The sequence below is a fragment of the Typha latifolia genome, chromosome 13, assembly GCF_019914945.1.
Source record: "Typha latifolia isolate L0001 chromosome 13, TyphaL0001v2, whole genome shotgun sequence".
Classification (NCBI taxonomy): domain Eukaryota; kingdom Viridiplantae; phylum Streptophyta; class Magnoliopsida; order Poales; family Typhaceae; genus Typha; species Typha latifolia.
In genome coordinates, this window is record NC_133098.1 from 2,259,083 (window position 1) to 2,283,609 (window position 24,527).

Genomic DNA, 24,527 nt, shown 5'->3' on the forward strand with positions numbered 1-24,527 from the left:
AATGAGTATTTAGCCAAGATCGAATGCTCTCAAGCTATGGATGGCAATTGCAACGTTATCCCATGAGATTTGTCAGGTATACAGAAGGACTGAACGTGTTTGTGTATCAGCTGTTGGGCAGGTTGTGATGTTTATGGAACTTTTAGGGGTGTTGTGTTGCTCATGGTCATGGATTGTTGTTTAGCAATATGTAATGTAAATGAAGTAAGACGGAATGCCTTTTTATAAAAATAAAATAAAGAGGAGGACTAAAACGAATAGTCGGAAAAGGAATTCACTGAAACAGTTGCAGTTACATGATCTAATGCACTACCACCATAAAAGAAAACATAAGCAGGTGTTGTGTTGTGTTGGAGATAACATTTTCCTTTATTTTTCTTTCTTTCTTTCTTTCTTCCTTTTTTTTCTTATTGACCTAATATTTAACCACTCAAAAATCTATAAGGAGCCCTGCTTAAGGCTAACTACTAACGGAAGACACAGATAAATACACTTGTAAATATTAAATGATTCCCCAGAAATTCATCTGATAAAATAAATATCAGCGGCCCTACTTGCCCTGAACTCATGACAGTAACCTTAAAATGTAATGCAATTAAAGCATGTTGACTGATGATACAACACCCCGATCAATGTCTTAGAAACACTAGGGAGCAATACATATACATATTGTACATCTAGACCTTACAAAAAAAAAACTACTCAGGACTATGATTTCACATCTTTCAACGGACCTCCTTTTTCCAGCTCTGCAACTAAATCTTTAAGAGCTGGAACTTTGCTAGCCAAAGTCCTGTACAATCTAGAATACCTGGCTCTAGTGCCATCAGCTGTTCGTGCCAGGGCAAGCAAGCTAACCGCCTCTGGCAACTGCTCAAACACCTGTTTGATATCATCAAAACTCAAACTAGTGAGAACTGAAGGTCTTGGAGCAACCCTGAGTATTTCGCCCCCCTTGGGTTCCTGGACCCGTGCATCAGCCTTGATGACCAGCTCGGAATTGGAGTTTGCACCGCACTTTATGATGAATGGGGCTGTAGAACCTGTGTTGAACTGCAGGACATTCCACTGAGATACTTCACTCTCTTTAGAGGACAACGAATCTGAATTTGAATGAAGACCTGTTGCATCATCAAGATGACTATCTCCTTCTGGTATGGCCTGCAGAGGTACAAGGTATTGCATTACATTGGTGATTTGAATGATCAGCACTTGGTAACAAAAAGCATAAATGGCACAAAAGTAGACAAAAGTCATTTCCATAGAACCAATTTCAGCACCAACAGTTCAAAATGGATGAAACTTTCAACACAGACAACATACTTGCTATAATTTCTGTCTGTTGCAAATTACACCATGGAAATAGCCATACACATGAGACATGCCAGAAGAAAAGGATCAAAATACTGCACAACTTGGACCTAATGAACACAAAAAGCTAGCAAAGCACGGTATTGTGAGAAGACAAAAAGTTTTAAGAGGCGAACATGAGAAACAGTCTTTCAACTATTCATGGAGACTAAATGACTCACCTCAAATGTCAGCGCACAAAACAGTTAAATAAAGTACAAAACTTCATGTGACTTAATTGAAGCCTTTTAATCACCAACTGTAATAATTAGATCTGATGTTCATGTCTTCTTTGTGCAGCATTGCATTAATCAACTCTACAATTATATAAAAGGACATGCCTGAATATTGTGCCACACCTGAGTTAACTATGAAGAAGTTAGACAAACATGGAACTTCTTTTGAATGCGCATGGAATTTAGTACAAAGTACAAATGTTGGCCAACAAATCTGCCTTTGTATATAGACATTGCATGCGCAGGTACCTTCACTTTTGTGTTAACACTTAACTGTAAAATAATAGAACAGTGACCTTATTGTTCTGTAGAGAACGATTAAACAACTAATCCCTAGTTATATAGAAAATATTGCCAAGTTAATACTATTCCAAACTAATTACTTGTGTACCTCTACTACTCCACGTGCCTCTGATATCTGCTTCTGGGCACATGGATGATCAATGTCGAGAAGTGAAGGCATCTGTTGCGAGAGTTCATCCAGGGATGCTAACATAGCTTTCTTCTTGGTTTTCGTCAAAAAGCTCACAGAAGTTTGTCTCATTATTTCCTGGTGAAGTTCATGTGTCAATTCTTGAGGTAAGAAAACTTACAACATCTCAAACAGGACATAATACAAGGTTAATTAGCATCAGACCTTGACTTGTTTTAAGATGCTATCTAAAGATATGAGAGATGCCAATCGTGCATCTTCAGCTGCTGTAGAAGGATTTCGGATGGGCGAGCCACCTTCCTCTTTTGTTAACAATGCCGTGTCACTTCGCATTTGTTGTAAAATCTGATAACAGAAGTCAAGAGAGTTAATATACCACAGTTAGCCATATCTATCCCAATGTTCCAGAAAAGAATCATTAGATTGAGAAATAAATAAGAAAAGAAAAAAAAAGCATCACAAAAATCATGTCAGCTAAGTACCTCACTAGACTACATGCTTTTGGTAGTATAGGTTAGACATGGAGGAGTATCTCTCACATGAACAACTACATTTGTTTGCATGAATATCAAGTAACAGAAGATGCATGGATCTATCAAGTTATTGATACAGCTAGATAAGAACAAGAACTATAGATACAAGTGAAAACAAAAACGAAAAATGGAAGGATATTTTTTTTTTCCTTATTTGATCGTATCAGACAGAAACTTTGGCAGTAGCTAAATTACTGTTCATGACCCAGGATTCTATTTTATCTTCAATCTAGTCACCAATTCACCATTCACACTTTTTCATTTTTCTTCTAAAAGTGCATACCTTGAAATCATTTTGTTATCTATATATATGTAGAAAGAGAGAACGGAAGCAAACTGTGGCAGACAGAAACAGAGAACATGTTACCACATATTACATAAATATGCATGTAAATATGCAGATGGACATACATGTATAAATGAAGATACTCATACCTGAAAAAATTGCATATACAATACATTCATAGGCAACAAATATGAAACATAGAAAAAGAGAAGAGTATATGTATGTTTGCATGTGCATAAGCTACCAGTGATAAGTCTTATGAATGAGCATGCGTGAAACACACTAAAAGAGAAAAGTGTATGTACATCTGCATTTGCATAGGCTGAATGATAACCGATACATCATTGAAATGAAAGGCAGAAGAACAACCAGTTACCATAAAAATATAATATTCTGATGTATTGGTTAGGATGTCTTTGAATGAACAAAGATACTGAAACCTAGTAAGTTCATGAAAATGGATGGGCTTCCATTTTGGTATTCACTTTTCAGAAATGACTGCATTTTAGTCTCAAATTTATCACTACTCCAGTTGCTGCTGTCTTCAAGTAATGACTAAAACATCACATATACCTATCCTTTAACAAACAATGCTTGCATCAAAATTTAACTCTAGTCTATGATCATGCATCTGCATAGGAAAATTCACCAAATGATCAAATACAGAATACGTGTGAAACTTTTGTGATGTTTGCATTGCACAATTTAACTGTGACTACTCTACGTAATATCTGATGAGGAAATATTCTTTGTACATTTAAAAAGAAAATTGTCCTACAAAACCATCTGTATAACTTCAGTTGAATATTAATCAGCAGATGTTAAGCATATAAATATAGTATTTTGTGGTGAAAATGATTCCGCAAACCTAGATTAGCAGACATACACTTACCTTTCTTCTTTTGTGATCAACAGACTCTAGGGCTGACCGTAGCTTACTAACATGGGCTACCTCTTCAGCCTCCTCCGTTGCCAAGGTACCAGCTATATCCTGTAGAACACAAAATGACAAGGATGAAGAAGGCGTTATCTCACTGCTCTGCAATCATTTGAAGGTGGTGCTTGAAATATCATAACAGAATGACTTATCTATTGGATAACTATAGGGATAAAAATGATGGCATTTAGTAAAGTATTTTAAGAGTTAAATTGATAGGATATTACATGCATAAGGAAAATACAAATGTATTTGTACAACTCAAATCAATGCAATGCATAAGTCTACTTTCTACCTTGAGCATCAATAGTTGGCAAAAGCAATAGCTATCGGACAAAATTTAATCAGTGTACTGAATAAGAAGTTGCTCTTTTTGTGGCAACAAGAGGGAATTGTGCCTAAATAACATCAAAGAAATAGGTTTACTGCTCTCCTGTAAAATCTTTTAGCTGCTTAATCATCGAAGTACTCGCACTCTTTTAATCATATTGATGTGGTATGGGGCTGAGAAGTTAATGCAACAGAATCGAGAAGTAGTTCAGCTATAAATAAACACAACCTATATGAGACAGTGGAGGATACTGGCTCCCATAGCATCTTATAACTAAATTCTTCAAATTAACCAATCCATCTGTACATGCATGTCAATATTTATTTATTCATTTTTAGGCATCAGACTCCATAAATCATGATGAATGTTAGAATCAGCAAATCACATAAATGATGCATTATTTACACAGACAAAATTAAATACATCCCCAGCTTGTGAAGTGGGCTCACTTTTTGTTATTATTAGGAGATATGACGGTAAACCTAGAAACCACGCCATGTAACATACTCCAACAGCATCAATTAGAAGTCATATGATGATATGAATATAAGAAAAGGCCGAGTTGGAAATAGAGCACGTCATATTCACTGAAATTCTTGCATATGAGATATTTTTAATAATGTCATCTTTATAAGTCAGAAGAGTATGGAAGCAAGCCTAGCAATGCAACGAGCCTTGCAAATGTCATGTCACCGCGCTAAGAACAGACAAATGGGAAATTGCAACGAAACGAAACATTCTTTTCAAATTGCATCCTTTAATGTCTGAAAAGAATTTCAATAGTTATTACGAAAAAAAAAACTTTAATGAACTTTATAATAATTCAAAAAACAGGCACCAATTTTCCTTCTCAGATAGTACCTCTGGCTGTCAATTGACTCAGTTTATTATAAGTTAAAATCTTGTAAAAGGTAAAAATATTCAGTTTGAAGATATCTTTCAAGATGGAGTATTTCACATAAATCCTAATCAATTAAGAAGCTTAGTTTAAGTTCTCAAAGAATAACTCTTTCAATTTCAAACGTTCACCATACATGTGCACAAGATCATAGAGATAAATCTTCTTTCTCCTTCTCATGGAGTACACTGGGAAAGGTATAAACAGAAGAATCTAAACCAGCACAAAAAAGAAACAGTCCTATCATAAACAAATCTTTAGAAGATCAACTGTGATTTTTAAAAGATTGAAATCCTACTGCTATCAGCTTCATCCTAGTTTAACAAATAGATGTAAAGGTGCTAAAGGCCTAAGTCCTCGACAAATCAGATGCCTGCTTCAATGATGAAACCAGAGAGACCAACTATTGCATAATGGAGGCCAACATTACTTCTTACATAATCTAATACAGCCATAGCAATCCTTTATGGAAATATTTAGTGTACAGATCTTGTTTTTATAAAGAGGAAGGAAACAAAACATTTTTCTTAATTCTCTTAGAAAAGGACAAGGAGTTATAGCAGTTGACAGCTATTGAAATCATAACCCATCAGCATAGGATGAGTCATTTTCGTAGCAAAAAGACAAACAAAGAAAGATACATGTTAATTGTTAAATAGTCACCAATATTACCCGTGGAGAGAATTCCCAACTACAAGCAACTACAAGCAAGTAAATGAATTTCACTAGAAATAAACGGTGATGCTGATAATAGGGGGAACCTTTAGGTGCTGCAATTGTGATGTGTAAACTCGCTTAGAATATTCAGATAAAAGATGGCCTAAAGCATCAGTGCTATGATGCTGTGCTGTACCAAGACCAGCCATCCACCCATCCATGATTGCAGTAGACAGAAGTTCAAGTTGACCAGTTGTTCCACCTATAGCATCAGCACCAGTAACAGATAGAAAGTCAAAATTCTCAGCAAGCCATGCTCGGATTTGCCGCTGCAGTTCACCAGCTGGTGTATGAACAAATAGAGCAGCAAGAGCCTTATTTCCAGTAGCAAAAGCTTTTGCTTCCTCAGTTATTTCTCGGAGTTTCCCCCCTGTAACATGTTGTCTCCAAGTTTCCTGTCCACGTAAGCTAACATAAATACAAGCCTATCTGGGTAAAAGACAGCAAGAAAAGAAAACAATCTCCCTAGAGACAAAGAACAGACACAAGCTATCTTGATCATAATAGAATAATGAGGGTACAGGAGATAATTTCACAACAAAAAAAAAGGATTGAGATGTCCAACATATACAAGCATTCAGCAAAAAATAAAATGTATACTAAAAAACAAGAGTGGTAATGGCATCCTTACCTGCTCAATCCCTCGAAGCTTCAGCACAATGGATGAAAACTTAGATTTCCTTTCTTGCTTTATGCTGACCTTAAAACCATGGACATGCTCATCAACTAATGCTGTCCTAGTACTGGGATCATTATAAATGGGAGCTCTGCCAGGGCTACTGCTTCTGCTGGAACTTCTACTTCGTCCAGTATTAGCTTTCTCTAAAAAGCGTTCAATTGGGGAAACCTGTCAAAGCAAGAAAACTGGTTAGGTATGGACAACCTGACAATAAGAAGGGCAAAAACATAATATAAGAGGTTCATTACCTTAATAGATTGCAACTCAGGAGATCTAGCAAGCAAAGATCTTATGTACAAAATTCTGACCCGCGAAACTAGCATGGTATCCATAACCCTCCTAGGTTCCATCTTACGGATGAAGGAGAAAACAGCATCCCTTATTTCAGCAAGTATTTCATGTTCTCGTGCAGCACCTGCTTTGATTACAGCAGCCAAAACCTGCAACATGGAAACTTAACAGTAAAATTCTCCGGCAAAGAATGCTTCATCCCCAATATCAGATGTTTACATTAATAGGAATCATGTTTGGGCAAGATTCAGGAAGAGACATATCACACTACTACAAGCAACAAAACACATAACAAATTACCCATGAGAACTACACAAGTCAGATATTATTTCCTGTTACCAATTTTATTACCATAGCATCTGTATTCCATTTTAGATGCCAAAACACACTTCTAGCATTGGTAGCATACTAGTATTTGATCTATTTTCAATTTAGTGTCCAAGAACAAGTTCTTTTACACTTGGATGTTCATTCAAGGGAGGTATTTCTTTTCCCACATCTAATTGATAGTTATCTTTCACATACCAACATCAAAAGTTTATTTGCACCATCAGCTATTGCAGCAAAGCTTTCAAATTGATCTGGGTCAAAATCCATTAGTGCAGCCGTAAGGTACTCTCCTGCCGGAGTCTTTGTTATCTCATTGCTTGATTTCACGAGAGCTACACTGTTTTCAGTTTTGTCTTGGCCAGCTGACGGTGGGAGGGCATCTTGCGGTCGTCCTTTACTGTTGTTACTCCTGCCAATAGACAGAAAAATAAGTAATATATGTCACCATGAGGACTAGTAAATTTATTTGTGATTTGCACTAATATTTAGATTACTATATACGGATATACCTGCTTGAATCCTGATCCTCAACATGAGCAAGCCTTTTGGCTGAAGGGCTTGGAACCTATAAGAAAGCTAATTAATATAATGTTCTATTATACAATTTGCCATGAATCCAGACTTACTGAATGGAGCAGACTTCTACCATATGCAGCTTACCAGAAAGTCAAATTTAAAAAAAATATATTATTCATAAAGTCAGGTAGATCATGTCATCAGGAATGAAATTTAAAATAAAAGTGTTTCAAGTTCAAAGAAGTCTAAGCAACTTGATGGGAATTGAAGCTTGAATATAAAAAAACACACATCAACTTTTTTAGATGTACAGAGCACTTCAATTTGAAGTCCTGTATCCATATCCATATCTAGCCATGGGACACTGAAAGAGATATAGTAGGATAGCAGGATGCTTGACCTACCATTATTAGATAAAATAATGAATCTTTGCTTAAACTTGAACTATTCAGATTTTCAAGTAAATCACATAAATCCGCTTGAACTAGATACCAATAGAAAGACAATATGGACTTAGCTTAGCATTTCTTGTAAACAAGTAAAATACTTGACCTAATAAAGTAAATAAAATAACTAATTTTTCGAATTTGGATAACTTCAACTTTTAAATTGTATGTCTAAAATAGATGACAATAGAAAGACAAAATTGACTGAGCTCAAATTTTTTTAATAAACAAGCTAGATGATTCAAATTTATGGAGTTTTATCTGGTAATAGATAAGGATTAGAATCTTAATTTATTAAAAGGAATAATATAGCAGTCAAACTGAGAAGTAAATATCTCATGCTGGTTTTAACTTTTAACTAAGTGAAAAGGAATGATATAACAAAGTCAAACTATTATATAAATTTTTCTATGCATCAATAGTGCCAAGGAATGAAAACAGTTTATTAGACAATTGGCAGCAGTGCAGATAATAACCAACTTAGTATACAACATAATAGACTTTTTTATATAGTACAGCTTCAATCAGCCAAAATAGTATTGTGGGCTTCTAACAAAGGATTTGCTTGCCGCAGCAGGAACCCATGCCAGTCAGCTGTTGGCATGACACTGCTACTGCAGAGCATTCACAAAAACTTGGCATGATTGCAGCAAGGGTCATGCCAACATGGCACAGTTGGTAGACTCCTAGTACAAGCCCCTCTAATGTATAGTTATGCCCAGTGGATAATGGGTGCGACAGCCACTAAGTCCAAATCACAATTTATGTTTTCTACACAGAATGAAGAAACAGAAAGACATTACTGAGTTTCAAAAGCAACCTGAGGTGATCCTCCTAATCCTGCCTTCTCTGTGAGCTTATCAAAGAGCTTCTCATTTTCCTGGTGCAATTTCTGCATTGACCAAAAAATTACAATTTATATGCTAGTAAGCAAATAAATGACTGGGATTAAAAGAATCAATAGATGAAAACAACTAAACAAAAATGAAGAATTTAATATTAGCGGTGTAAACTAGCTGAGCCTGATCGAGTCTAGCTCTGATCAAGCTTGAATTGATTTAGGCTTGAATCAAGCATGAAATAAAGCCTAATTCAACTATAAAGAGAGAAGCTATGTAATTAGATCAAAAGATCTAATGGTTCATATTACTCATGTTATATATATATATATATATATATATATATATATATATAGGGAGAGAGAGAGAGAGAGAGAGACTTATCGAGCCGGCTCTAGGGGTGTCAAAATTAACAAGCAGCTCGAGCTAGGCTCGATTTGGCTAGAGATGAACCAAGCTTGAGCATTATTTTAAGACTCAATTTGAATTTCGAGCTAAGCTTGAGCTGGAGCCAACTCGCTCAAGCTTGACTCGATAGGCTCAACTAAAATATAATATTATTAATGTTATATATACATATTAATATATTATATATAAATATATTTATAACCATTAGATCTTTAATCCAATGGCTATTATTATTCTATCTCTATCTCCTCATTTTCTCTTCCTCCTCACCGACATTATTCTATCTCTATCTCCTCATTTTCTCTTCCTCCTCACCGACTCATCCGGGCTCTTCCGATGACCTCCTCTATCAGCTCGGCCTCAACCTAGACGTCAGCCTCCTCTGTCGCCACCTCCTCGTCCTCCATCGACAAGTTGTCGCCACCTTCTCTCCGTTAACCTCCTCCGTCCTCGACACGTCATTGCCTCCTCCTTTTCCTTCGACCTCCTCCACCGGTCTCCTCCTCCTCCGGCCTCGGCAAGCCGCCGCCCCGCCGTCTCCTCCGCCTCCTCATCCCCCTTCTCTAATCAAGCTCGGGCTCAACTTTGGCTCGAGTCAAACTTAGCATGGGCTCGGCTTGAGTTGAGCTAAGTCGAGCTTAAACGTCTTTCGAGGGCTTGAAATTAATTTTAAGCCGAGCTTGAGCTAGAGCCGGCTCGCTCAAGCTCGGCTCGTTTACACCCTTAGCTGGATCGAGGTCAAGCTTGGCTCAAATTTAATTTCGAGCCCAAACTTCAAGATCAAGCTCGGCTTGGCTTATTTTCGTGCCGAGCTCGAGCCGGCTCGATTATATTGACAGCCCTATTTAGTATGAGAAGTTTACCAAATGGAATATGCTCTTATTAGTTTACAAAATAGTAAACAAACAATAACCTAGCTTACCCCATATTGATAAACGTGTACAAGCTGTATCCTTTTCGACAGATGTTTCTATTTACATGAATAAGCACAGCAAGTGGCTCACTGATCCTGAAGGACGGGACTAAGTCTTACCGTTCCCAAGAGAATAGGCAGCTTAGGCTTCGGGTAGTGCTATAAACCTGAAAGCAAAGGATTATGAGTGGAAGTAAAGTAGGTTCTTCTGGACTTAATACAGATTATAAATTTTCCTGCTCTTACTTCCTCATTTGTGCTGCTCAAGCAGACCTATCCTTTAAGGAGATGAAAGAGCAGTTGAAGTGGACATTCAGAAATGAAAACAACAAAGAACCTTCAGATCTCCTCTACACCTAGTTAAGTATTAGACCACACAAGTTTAGTGGTTGCACTTGGACCAATAACTCCATCTTCAAGGACTGCCTTCTCAGAAGCTAAAGTTCAAATACAATTTGGTCCCATGCTACATCCTATGCTTGAATATGAGAAATTAATCCAAAACAGCTCTAGTTTGTTGGGAATCGTACGCATTATCAACAAGAATGTGGTCTGGAGTTCAAACAGGTACAACCTCAAGCTTCATTTCCATGTTCAGTAAAAAATCTCTTGAAAATAAAAATTTTGCTTCTGAAAAAAAGGCATCTGATACTGAACCAACAAGGAAAAAAGGATGTACTACGAGAATTGGAAATTAAGACCTCAAAAATGCTAAATTTCCCTTTTTAACTTTCATAAATGGGCATGTCAAGTAAAACTTGATCTCCTTTACTATGACATTAGCACTTTTTTTTTCTATTTGAATAAAATATAGAATGACAGAAGAATATTTTTAATTCTTGAAGGTCAAATATTAATGATATAGATTAAAAGATCACAAAGCTAGTGCAAAGTTTGAGATGACATTTGTCAACAAAATGAACCTTTAATTAAGGTTCAGGGCTAACATGAAACACTGTTGTGAAATTCATTAAAATGAATGAGAGATCGTTATCAGTGGATAATTGTCACAGCCAATACTTATTAATTGAGTTTAACATTACAAACCTCAATAAGTGCATCCCTCTTTGACAGTTCTTCTTCTAGTTTCTTGGTCACCAGAGAAGAATCAGCAGCAGCCACAATCATTTTTGGAGTCAAAGGAACCCCTGAAGAGCCTGATTCAGATCCAAGAGTGGATCTAGCATCGTTAGAATCCATTGCTTCATTGAGCTGAGACTCAATATCCTTAAGCTTTGCCTGCATATGAGAGGAATTGAAATGTGTTATCATTTTACATCACAACGCAATAGTGCCACTTGTTCTAGCTAATATATGTGCCTACTGTCATAGTCATATCTATATAACTCGAATAGGTTGACCACTTGATGTGAAATGTCTGATTCAGTTAAAATATTAATCTATGTTTAATGGCAACCTGTGCATAAATAGAAAATTTATGATGATTACTTTCAGCCTCTTTTGCTGTACAAGATTACAAGTTAGGTACCATGATTCTCATAACATGGTAGCACAATAATGCAGTACAAAATTTCTCCAGGTATCACATGTACTGTATTAATTCAAATCAGGAGTCATCATGAAGGATTTATGACATCCAAACCTGTCTTGAACAATTAAAAGAAAAGCACTATAAAGATGAGTAAGTTTAACCTGAAGAGACTGAATGGTTAAATCACGTTGACGAATCTGCATCTTCTGCTCTTGCTCTAGTTGCAAAAGATGAGCAACTTGATTTCTAAGCTGGTTGTTCTGCTCTTTCTCAACCTTCTGCTTATCCGCAAGCATTATATTTTCTGACTGAAACAAAGACAAGAACAACAGTACATAGTTATCTCCTCCTGCTATCAGCTTCTACAAGGGCAAGAAGTTCAAGTTACGATAAACAAACATGCGATTTCCTGACTTAATGTTAAAAGTGTCAACTTTCTACACAAAATATCCATTGCAATACAAACATCTCATCAAAGCTAACACCTCCACCCAAAATCAAATTATCTTACAATTAATTACCTAACTCCAATTCCCTCTCATCCTCCTCATGCATCCACAAGCAAGTGATCCCAAAATAAAGATCATCTGTTTCCTTCCTCTTCCAATCTAAATGGACTCCTATATAAGAAAATGAACTATATCCTAGAAAGTATAGAGAATAAACATAAAGGAAAGAAAGTTGCTTCTTTCATGACTACTGTGGATTATCATGTGTAACTCTAGACTGTTGACAGAAACTATTAATCAACCAAAGGTTCTTTTCAAGTCAGTCATTTCTTATGAAAATGAGATCTTTTTAACCATTGACCCATCTCCTGCTATTAGTAGCTAATCCACTAAACAACAGGCATTTTGTAGAGCTCAAAAGTGTTGAAGACAAAAGGTTAAAAAAACAACAAAAAATGAGGGGAACAGATGAGCAACTGTAAGGACCTTCATATCAGCCTGAAGTGTGAAAGAAACTTTCCAGGCTTTCTGAACTTCATTAAACAACAAAATGCACTGATCATCGGCCTCTTTTAGGGCAAGCTTTAACCCTAATACTTCTTTCCGCAAATCCTGCATTTCCTTTTCTTTCTCATGCAATTCTTTCCGTGAATCATTTGCCTGTCACGAAATAGCAAATACAGTATTACAACAGACATATAGACATTTCCCCACAAAGAGCAAAAATTAAAGACAGAATTAGTTACATCTTCTGAAAGAGAGAAGTATTTACCACATCTCTCCATTTCTTAATTGTATCTCGATTTCCGAGGCTTAGTTCAGCATTTTTAGCTCTAGCAGACAAACTAAGGGTGGACAATGTTCCGGGCAGATTTAAAGCACTTGGACATATATGGACAATCAATAAGGTCTTCGAGCTACCATCTGCAGCAGCAAAAGTGAGTGAGAAGCCTATCTACTGCATGGAAACTAGGAAGAATGTAAAAACAAAGTATGTATTACATGAAAGAGCTGAACTAATGCACAATTTAGTGAAAGACATGCAATTCAGCTTAAAATACACAGGTTTTCAGTCAATAGGTGTCACAGGTGAAATAGCTGAGGTAGTTCAATGCTGCTGATACAAAGAGAACTTGATTCTTTATAATGATACAGATACTAATATGGGAAACTTGACTATCCTTTTAAAATCATTTATGCCATTATAAGCAGCTGTGACTTGGTCAAGAACCAACTTGCCCCTAGCAAATTAGACGAACCTAATGCAAGAGATCTAGCAAGGAGAGCATGCATTGATGATATAAGATGAAGCCTAGTTTCAAAGGCATGCCAATGTATGTGGGATACAATTGAAGCGAGGGAAACAGAGTAAAACGAATACTATTAGGATTGGATTAGAGCACAGTAAAACATGACTTTCCATTTATTCATTAAACACGCCGATAACAAATTAAGCAGCTTCTCTCTCAAACAAAACCAAGAAAAAAGCAATCATCACTACAAAATTTCACGGAAAAACAAAATAATTACCAAGTGAGTCAGCTAGGATCTGTGTCAGTCTTGAATTTCCAACAGGCACACTTTCCTTCTTCGAAGTCAAAGAAGACAAAACATCCCCCAACCTACTCAGATTGAATGAAATTTAAAAAAAAAATGAAAATGAAAGAAGATAAGAGAGCTTGATGCAGAAGCAGTACAGTATTAGAAGAATTTTGATGTGTATATAGAAGAAACTAATCCCTTTAAAAGGACAGATATTAATAGTCATAAACAAGATAGATGCTGAGAAGGAAGTACCATATTAGTAGATGATTAAATATTTTTCATGAAAGAAAAGCTACACTAAAACTATCACAAACTAAAATTTGTTACATATAGCAAAGATAATTACCTATAACCTCAATTTCAAACAATTATATTTAGTAAAGTATGATGCGAACATCACTGATAGGATTCGATGTCGTGTGTACCAACGCAGGAAGCATCGACAATTAATAATCCCCCCTATAGAGATTTGATTATGATTTTTATTTATTTAGAGTATCTTTTGCTTAATTCCATTATAGGTCTATATATAGACTCATTGTATTTTCTTTTGAAGTTAATGAAGATTTTCTTAACTTTGCCCTTTTAAGAATTTTGGTGTAAAATCATTTTTAGGGTGGAGGTATGAAACTCCATTCCTTTCCTCCCTTTGTTTCCTTCTCCATCTCTTTTTCTCCACCATGTGTTGCATCAAAGTAATTCTATAAACCATAAGGAAGATTAAAAGGGGGAATCCAACCATCCAAGGGCTTCTGAAAGGAAATTGGGAAAATAATAACTCAAGTTTCAACCTCTCTAATATTCTTTGTGCCACTGAAGCACATAAGGTCATTTACACTCAACCTTGTCGCCTTCCTCCATAGAGGGCCACCATATGCTAATGACTTTTCAAGAAGCACAAACTCTTAACCTTGGCACTTCACTCTATGGAGCGTCATCAGAGGAGAGCAATCTTGTTCTTGAACTCGTCATCTTTATCAATCTCCTGGAACTTGAATTCCATCTCCTCCAACGATGGTCGTGCCACAGCATGGCACAGCACTTGCCGGTCTTGCCGTAATAGAATGAGAGAAAGAGGTAAGGGATACTCACCTTTGCCAATGTAGTCGCCATCGCTCACCGATCGCCCTCGCCACCCGTCGCCCGTCGATCGATGATTGGCGGGCGGTGGGCGACGATCGGCGAGCGGCGATCGACCATCAGTGGGCGACGGGCGGCGATCGGCGACGAGGTCGATGGTGAGCGGCGATGCATTAGGAGGGGTGCCGTGCGGCACCCTCGTGCCACGTGCCGGTACGCCGCCGGCACGGCACGGCCATCCTTGATCTCCTCCAACACTTAGGCCATGCATTCTGCCTCTCCTAACTGTGTCAGGGGAAATATGGCTTTAAATTGCATATCTTTGTTTAGAGGACCTCATGGCTGCTTTGACTCTCTTAAAATTCCACAAAATCTTCTCCTAACCAACCTGATAAGGACTCAAGGTTGACTAAATGTCTAAATGATCTTCGACTTAACCAAGCCTTCGAGAGGGGAATTGACAATGGCTCACATGATGCTGGTTCATAAGATAGACTTTCAAAAGGGTGAGTATTCAACAGACATTTTACGAGGGGTACTGCAAAAGCATGCACCTTATGATGGCATATCTGCAATCTGTACTTTTTATAAAGCAAAAATTACATAATGTACAAACGCATGCGATGGAGAATAGTTGTTGATATTCAACGTAATAGATGTTGGTTAGTCTACCTTCATCAGTGAATATGCCTAACTTGCACATATTAAATTTCCTTTTCTTTACTGACAATATTACAAGTTGTTATTTCAAAGTTACGAATTCCAATTCCAAAACCACAAATTTTCTCCAAGATTGGACATTAGCTAGTGAAAAGCAAGAAAGCATAATGACAAAAAAGCAGAAGTATTACATAGTTCATATGAGAATATGAGACACAACTAACATATTACAAGAACTCAGTAGGGCTGCACATGCTACTTAATGAGACAGTAACTCAAGGAGAAGAGTAAGACTAAGAACCAGAGGGAAGCAAGGGCTCTCAGCCCTATTATATCATCTATATCATCTAAATTTTAGCCTTTGGAATTGTTCAAGGAATATCATTAGAACCATAAGTATAATAGAAGCTACAATACTTACGCGGAAAGTGATTTAGACACATGCAAAAAATCTGTAACTTGATCTTTGCTAGCATCTTCCGCAATTAGGCATTCACTTCCAGGCAAATCTATCATAGACAGCTTGCTGTATGTATGTTCTCCAGATACGTAATTGGTGTAGTGTATATGAATAGTGATAATCCTGAAAATAGGAAAGGCATATTGTCTTAGTAAAAGAGATGGCACATATAGAACCTAATAATGGTCATAAAACTACACGAGGGCAGCCAATCCTTCTAAAATCAGTAATTGAGTTACAAAAGAAAGTTCAAGCACTTTACAGTTTCAACCCATTCATGATCAACGGCAGGAAAAAAAGGAATGTGACAGCTAGAAGAAAGAAAGAGAACTTCAACAGGAGAAAAATTGTGGAACCACATAAATATAACTCAGTGCACAGGAAAAGATACTCGATTCACCAAAATGTAGGTAGGAAATAAAGCATTAAATTACTACCAAAATTAAGAAACCTCAGGAATCAAATATGAAAAAACTCTCAACAAGTTAAATACTTCCACTTAGACTACAGCTTGAACGAGGAGTGCATGGTATAAGGCTATAATGTAGACAACAATCTCATATGGAGAAGTAACAAATATTACTACACTATGTGACAACCAAGGTTACTGTGGCCGGATGGCTTATATATGCATTCACATACAGGTGTGATACTGTGGCCTTTGAGGTATCTGCCCCTCGAACTTGAAGTGCTGCTCTTAATACTCGAGAGAAATCCAACGGGTTGTCCACTTTCTCCTGCACAAGTTCTATAAAGGATTCTTGGGAACCCATGTGAACCTTTGTTTGACTGCTTCTAGAATCTGATAGCAAGTCCTGGACCTGTTTTTGGAAGCCCGGACATGACAAAAGAGAATGTCAGGATTCAGTTACTAACCAACTAAAAGAAAAAATTGCGCAGATATTTCATATTGAAACACAAAATGGCAGTAAGGAAGACGGAGGGCAAGCTCAGCATGACAGTTGAGATATGTGAGCACAACATAAATCTGATATATAGAAATTATGGAGAATGCAGAGGGTAAATAAACAGGACAAACCTGGTCATTGTAAAGCTCAAAGGCAGTAATGTAGAATTTATATTGTGCTGTGGAAGTAGTATCTAAATTGCACAGGTCAAAAAGCTCCTCAAAGCTCCGCAGGTATAAACCACGCTCGTGACTAGATCCTTCCTGAAAGGTGATAGTAAGGTTTGTCAGGAATTGAGAGAAAATGAAGGATATAAGCCAATGATCACTTGTGCTGCTCCACAATGTACATTGGCTTTAAGCCACAGCATGCATTTCATTAACAATTCAAAGCTTCGAGAAAGTTTTGAATGTAAAATACAACTGAAGTGTGATCTCAAACAATTAGAAAGCTTTCTCCCACCCAAAAAGATCTTCAAATAGCATAAGGCTATCATTAATCATTACAAAAATACTGTTTGAATATTTCCTCTTTCCTATCACTACGTACAAACTCATACATATATAAGTACATAGAATATAGAGTATCTAAACATGTATACACATCATATTGCAAATCAGATTCATTCTTTTAGATAATGTAATACCTACATTACTATAACATAAATATACTGATGTATTCCCAAGTATTCTCTGCATGTTGGAATGAAACAAGAAAATATTTAAGTGCTGACAAGTTCTTGTGGCTAATTTTCATAAAACGGAAAAAAAATGATCCCACTCAATGAAAGTAACATAATCATGGAATAGAAAAACCATTTCAAAAAACTTGCAAGAGAAAATTACTTACTGGACTACTATATGTAACCTTTAAGACAATGATGTATCAAGGACACCTTTTACTGAAAAGATATGGGAACACTTTTTCTTTGATAATATATTTGGGCATCATAAGTCCAAAAGTTATGCAGAACCTGTCTGCTATGTAGGAGTATCATGACTTGTAGTATTTCCAAATATCCAACTTTCAGAGAGCAGAACAAAAAAATTCTCCTAATCACAATTGCATTTTACAATAAAAACAATTGTCCAGCAGAAGGAAGATAACAGACTTGTAGGAGAATCCAATGGATCAAAAGAACTGTAAGGCAAACCTACAGAAAGGAATACCCAACAATTACTATCAGCCCTATCCAAATCATTATCATTATCTTTCAAACAGTAGCCAAACACAATGGAGATGAAAATTTGATGGAATATTTGTGTAAAATCAGGCAACATAATAGGCCAAGACAAAAAGCCATAGAAAAATCCTACTCTATCCAGTGAAGAAAAACAGAACACTTTAAAGCAAGGAATAAGCTACAATTGGAGGAAGAGGCCGCAAAGAAACAAGAGAACCATTGTATATGTCTTTCCAGATCGACTTTGCCCATATGCAAATATAGAGATATTATATCCATCCAGGGCTGATTGCACAAAAGGTTGAACATCCCGAAACAATTCCCCTGCAAGCACGTGAATCAAAAAGTTAAGCAAAAGCAGGAGAAAAAGAAGAAAAAACAATTTTTTTAGAGTCTGCAAGATCAATTCTTCTACATTTTACAAACTAGAAGCTGGAATTGACCATTTAAATTGTCCTTGCCTTGTCCAATGTGGGGCCCATACACTCTATCAAACTCATAATCCTTTTTAGGATTCGTTAGAGAGTCATCACCAGTGTTTACACGGATGGTGAAGTCATCAGGAAATTCAACTGCAGATGGGCCTTCATCTTCAAATAATGGCCTTGTACGACAATATACTTTTACATTGCCTGAAAATGATTTGAGATGTCAACATCCTCAAAGATTATCGAAGAAGTTAGAAAAAACACCAACAGAGAAAAGGATGCAGAAAACATATGGTAATCAAAGATCTAGACAGTAAAATACCTTTTGATGTTAACAAGTCATTAAACAGTTTTTTCTTCTCATTGATTAAAGGAGTTATTCTCGCTTCAGTTTCAAGTGCAGCTTGATCTGGAAAAGAAAAGGAGAGAAGACATAAACCTAGCATAGCGAAGCAGCAGTGATAACAGAGTAAAATATGACATTAATACAGTATGACTGATGTAGAAATGTAAAAGCTATATTTAATCTGAAGGCTATAAATTCTGCTTCCTATTACCTTAATCTGATAGCTGACTTGATTTCACATTTTCAGATACCTGAGATCCTATTGGTTATAAGATAGGACTAAGGGCCGACATTAATCAGGGTCCAGGGAGCATCCTAAATAGTATTCATTAGCTAAAAAAATGTCGAATCCTTTTCCAAAGATTTAACATAAAGTTTACAGGGTGGCCATTATAATTATACCACAGCATAATGACATATTAGAGAATAAGATAAGAACTGCTCCTATCAGTCATTTAAATGGTGAAAGATAATTAAACTAACTTAAACATCAATTGGTCATTGATGATTCATGTCTACTTCATTTTGCAAAGCCTTCATTATATGATCCCCTTGATTTAGGGTAAACAAAAGTTGGCTAAATAAATAAGGAGAAAACTCATAACAGAGCAAGTGAAGAAGTGGTTCAAGATATTCGCTGCTTGACATGAATCATGATATATATATATATGGTTGTGTTACTGTCATTAATGTATACCACCATATATCAATATCCTGAGCATTGGTATTGTTGATGCATGGTATATGATATGCAGAGAATATGTATGTGATATATCATGTAATTCATAAGGTGTTTCAATAATGAAAGACATCTTGCTGAAGAGACATATGGAGAAATCTGAAGAGAACAGAATCTTCAGTTGTCTCATTTGGTCGGAGACAAATCAGTCATGGACAAAATATTTATATAAAAAATAGTGCGTACCGATACTAAAAGTAAAAGGCTAAAAAAATTACAAAGGAATATCAAGACAAAAGTATGAGTAGGAAAGCCACAGTGAGATGAAATGCATAGTACATTCTAACAATAATAACTATCAAGATGTAGGCTACTAAGGCTAGACACTTTCCCTCAAATCTATACTGTTGGATTTAGCAGTTCTAAGTTTTAAGTTCTAAGACCGACAAATATGATGAAATTTTACAATAATCATGTTAGTAACTGATTAAAGTACATCACAAATCAAAAAAGATATCCTCTACTAATACAAGAAAATGAAAAACGACAGAGGTCACTGGAACTAAATTAAATGTTGCAAAGGAAATGGACAACCAAATAACTACATATGGAACCAGAAAAATAGCAGCCCCAAATGCCATACCTAATTTGCGTGCCTTATCTGCAAGAAAACCCAAGTAACGAGTAACTCGATCAAGTTTTGCATTAGAGTACTCTCTGAGGTCATTCGCTTCCTGTCTCAATTTCAAGTAATCTTCTCTAGCATGCTATAACTCCAATTTGATGATGTTGCAAGATGCACACAAAGAAAGGTGATGTCAACAGAGACAGCAAATTAAAGAGGCAAACTTAATTAGGCATGAATATTACTCACATGAAAATAAATAAATAAATAAATAACATCAAAATATCAAAGAGGCTGCTCTTTTATTTTGGGTAAGGATCACCATTACTGCCTTAAGGTAACAAGATATCTCCAGTGACAACAGAAATTCTTGTAAAAGAAACTAGCCTTAAGGTAACAAGATATCTCCAGTGACAACATAAATTCTTGTAAAAGAAACTACCAGCAGTAATCCATAGGTACTTAAAAATGAATATTGAATAATCAGAAAAATCTAGTATCTTAAGTTTGTGATTGGTATCAACCCTCTTGAAGGCTCATACTGCAGAATCAACTTCACGTTTAAGCTTAATAACAGGATCCAAAGCCATAGGCCCTTGAGTTCGCCCTGAATTTCTGTTCTACAGTTCAACAACTCATTAATTTTCAACCTAGATGTAAGTATGTAATGGATGCGATTTGTTATTGAGTAAAAGGCACATATTTACCCAAAGCAGGTACCGTCATGAGTGCTCTAAGCAAGAGTTTAGTTACTCCTTCAGGATCACTGCATATAGCACACAGATAGATGAACCTTAAAGTACATGGGTTTCTTTGCTCGGATCTTTCTGCCCCTTAGAGTTTTGTTATTCGGAAATTGGAAATGATGCAGAATAACAATAAACAATCACATTCAACTTCAAATAGCTTTCTTCCACCTTAGGTCATAAAGCTGAAATCACAATTTTCATTTTTCAAAAGCTTCTAGAATTTCAGCCCTTCTCATTCCGGAGTAGCCAAGTTGCAGCTAAACAGATTTTTCTCACCACCATTTATAAAAGCTTGCAGGAACCATTGAACTGTAATTGGAAAAACTAAAAAAAATTGGCACTCATCTTCATGTCTAAAAATATGAAACAATGATCACTGCAATCATGAAAAAATAGCTAGCTAGTAATTTATAAATAGTTAACACCAAGCAGGAAGATAGATAATTAGTCAAACTAGAAGCTATCAATAGCTTCATTGTAATTATTGTAACAGTGGTTTTCTTCATTTCTTTATTCCAAAATTAGTTCTGTGATGGTTGTATTATTCCTGCAAGGCAAGCAGAATACAGATTGAAGTAATATGCTAGAGGATTATATAGCATCAAACTCCACACAACAACGTTAATACACCAAAACAACAAACTGAGCTCCTAGATAAATGCATTGCTAGCAACTCAGCCTAATCACACATTTCTTTAGGGCTCCACATCTTTTACTCTGATGACTATGCATCAAAACCTAGAGTGCAGTAGTTCAGACTTCCTATAAATCTTTTCCGTGTGAAATCCATCTGGACAAATATAATTTCTGATACATTCAAAGTCATGATTGAAGAACCTCGCACAAATTTTCATATATCAATTAACTTATGCATTCGGTAAAAATTATGATCATCAAAACTTTTGTCAGCAACAACATAGAAATATAGGCTCCCAACTTATTTTTATGGAAAGATAAGAGCAAAAAATCACGGTGAGACCCATAAAGTTAATAGGTTACATAGTAGTTCTTACAAAAAGAAAAGATAAAATGAGAGAGATTCATATCTGATGAGCATATTGATGCATTTGGACTTTAATTATGATCCTCCTTATAATCTCATGAATGCAGCAATTCAGTGGATACTACTACCAATTTCTCCCAGTTATGGCAGGAAGCTTAAGGTATTCTCAATTCTTAAATTGGTTTGATAATTCACCAGAGATTCAAAAGTTTCCCCTGCAGTCAGCATGAAAGCATGAGAATCAAGAATAGGTCGATTATTATAAGTGAAAACTAATACCAGCTTATCTAGTGTTCTTCTGTTATGTTAAATCTTTTCCTTCCCATTTTTATTCGACGATTCGTGCACAGGTTTTGTCAGTTTTCTTGTATTTTCAGGTTCCAATCCATTCCTGCACTATTGGTTGCTGCCTACTTCTGACAATTATCCATGTTTTAACATCCATCCAGCAAAATTCTTCTCAATTCCTATCACCAGTGATATGGCTTTGTGCTCTGTTGCTGTGAACAAGTCTATCACATCTTAAAGTAGTGAACTCACCTAACAATACACATGTCTTTGCTTGAAATTGATTAACCATTGTCAAAATCTACTACTGACAAAGAATAATTCCAAAAAAAGGAAGAAAAACTACTTTCAGAAGTCATAGAGAATCCATGAAGAATACGTTATATACTTGGTGCTCACACGTTTCAAAGTTCCAACTTCAATTCCCATTCAACTATATGCTACCATCTTATCCAAGTCCTACACATCTTATAATGATGATCCCTGAAATGAAACCCAACACGCTGAAACCGTGGAATCATTGAGTTCCCTTAATCAGTCCTGAACACAGCGACCCTTTCCAGCTCGAGAATCATACACTAACCACACTGGAATTCTCAGTTGCGTCATCACTGATCCACGGACGGCAAAAATCTCATACAACCCTAAAACCGTAAGAATCATTGAGCTCTTGAAGCCCATACTTCTCCAAGTTTCATTCCAGCTCAAGAGCATCCAATTTACACACTTTTCCCACATAAAATCCACATTTCGCAAGTAAAGAACAAAGAACATCAAAGTCTCAGCTGTAAAGGCAAACAAACCTTGACTTGATCCTTGAGCTTCTGGACCTTAGCCGCGACGGACGGCCTCGGAGTCTCGGAGCGCGGAACGGGCGACAGCGGCGAGACGGGCAGCCTCCTGACCGCGGCGACGGGTGCGACGGCCGCCTCCTCGCGGTCGAACGACCTCCTCGGTTCGAACCCGGGCAACTCCCACGTCCACCGGTTCTTCTGCTCCGCCATTGCCGGCTCCCTCGATCGAAGCCCTAGATCAAAATTTCGCGGGAAAGGAGAGCAACTGTTAGGGTTTCGTCGAGGCCAGGGGGGGGAGGGAAGGAGGAACGAAGCCTATCTACAAGTTGCGAGAAGCGAGAGAGGGAGGAGAGACGGAGGCCAGAGGTTTTTTTTCTAACTTAGCTTTCATTTATTTTACTGCCCCTCGAAGCGACTCGCGAGGCTCTTGTGTTACGCAGTGTACCTTCTTTTTTTTTTTTCTTTTTTTGGCCCTTCCCTTCTTCTTAGTTTGAGTTTTGATGCTTCCCTCCTTTTCTTCCTCCACATTTTGAGATAGCCCCAAATTGTACCATGAAATGGGGCGATGACTTGGATTTCGTTGTTAGTTGAAACATCAATTAAAATAAAGATGACGGGTTTTTTTTTACATAAAAAGATGAAATTAATTTTCTATTGTGCAAGATCAAAGTCTTTCTTGATGCTCCTTCGAGCCTTCTGTAACTTAATTACATTTTTTTTTTAATTATAACAAACTCTATATGTTAATTATGTTCACTCTATTATAATTATATTAAAATTTCTTGAAAAATTCGGTTTGCAATTCTCTCTATTTTCTTCAACAAAAAAATCCGATCCTTTTCTGCTGTAAAGGGATTTGGCTACTTATGAAGCTGGCCCACCAAACCCTTTTCCTTATTCACTTGTTGCTAATTACTCAAACATGGCAGCTAAATGGGTGGATGACATGCGTCCAAGTAGATCTCCATTTCATTAGGTATAAATATAACACCTATGCATGGGTGGACAGTATGTGCCCATGACCATGAAAGAAAATGGATATGGCTACTTATGTTCCAGTGTCAAACCTATCATTCATGGCATAATTTAATTACCACATAATATATTTTTCTTGTCCTTTGTTAATGTATAAATATATATTCGTTTTAGCAAGCAGAATAAACCAGAACCGTATAAATGCGAGTGCTGCCAAACTTGCATGAGATTTAGTATGCATGACGCGGCAATTCGTTATACATGCACTGTGCTCGTATGTGGATCAATATCTGATACTGATATTGTCAATAGAATAGTGCTTAAATAGTTCAAACTTAAAAGAAATGCTCAAATTGTTTGAGTATTTTTGAATTTGAATTTCAAGCATTTCAGCTATATTGATTTGTCTACAACACCGTTAAAATTTCATTTATATTATTATTATTATTATTATTATTATATATAATGATGTTAAACTTGTGATACAATAAGAAAAGTTCAACATTGCCATTTTTTACTGTCAGTAATTTGGACCAATGGAAGCATAAATATATAGAAAAATAATATACCATAATAGAATGATAATTTTTTTTAATATATTATTAGTTCCTAGGTGATTCATAGTCTTATAATACTATATAACAATTTTAGTACTATTTAATAAATAGATTTGACAACTGAATTTACTCGCCTAGTAAATGAGCCATGAATTACCTAAAT

At 36.4% G+C, this 24,527-nt stretch overlaps 1 protein-coding gene across 1 annotated transcript; it reads right to left on the bottom strand.

Annotated features, from left to right (window-relative positions):
• Positions 1–502: 502 nt before the first annotated feature.
• LOC140799944 (kinesin-like protein KIN-14L) lies at positions 503–23,240 on the bottom strand. Its single transcript, XM_073154510.1, has 23 exons — positions 22,842–23,240; positions 20,017–20,140; positions 18,671–18,757; positions 18,382–18,552; positions 18,138–18,244; positions 16,869–17,000; positions 16,472–16,650; positions 15,791–15,952; positions 13,615–13,706; positions 12,857–13,008; positions 12,571–12,744; positions 11,797–11,943; positions 11,191–11,382; positions 8,804–8,875; positions 7,531–7,586; positions 7,217–7,430; positions 6,649–6,840; positions 6,353–6,568; positions 5,766–6,116; positions 3,731–3,829; positions 2,224–2,364; positions 1,978–2,136; positions 503–1,161 (listed from the first exon to the last, which is right to left on the bottom strand). The coding sequence occupies exons 1-23, from the start codon at positions 23,040–23,042 to the stop codon at positions 709–711; spliced, it is 3,873 nt and encodes a 1,290-aa protein (XP_073010611.1). The 5' UTR covers positions 23,043–23,240; the 3' UTR covers positions 503–708.
• Positions 23,241–24,527: the final 1,287 nt, after the last annotated feature.

Coding starts and splice junctions, on each gene's coding strand:
- LOC140799944 (XM_073154510.1), bottom strand. CDS start 23,042: ATGGCGGAGCAGAAGAACCGGTGGACGTGGGAGTTGCCCGGGTTCGAA. Junction 18,245..18,381: donor TGGGCCCCACATTGGACAAG/GCAAGGACAATT, acceptor ACGTGCTTGCAG/GGGAATTGTTTCGGGATGTT. Junction 15,953..16,471: donor AAGGCCACAGTATCACACCT/GTATGTGAATGC, acceptor TCCTATTTTCAG/GATTATCACTATTCATATAC.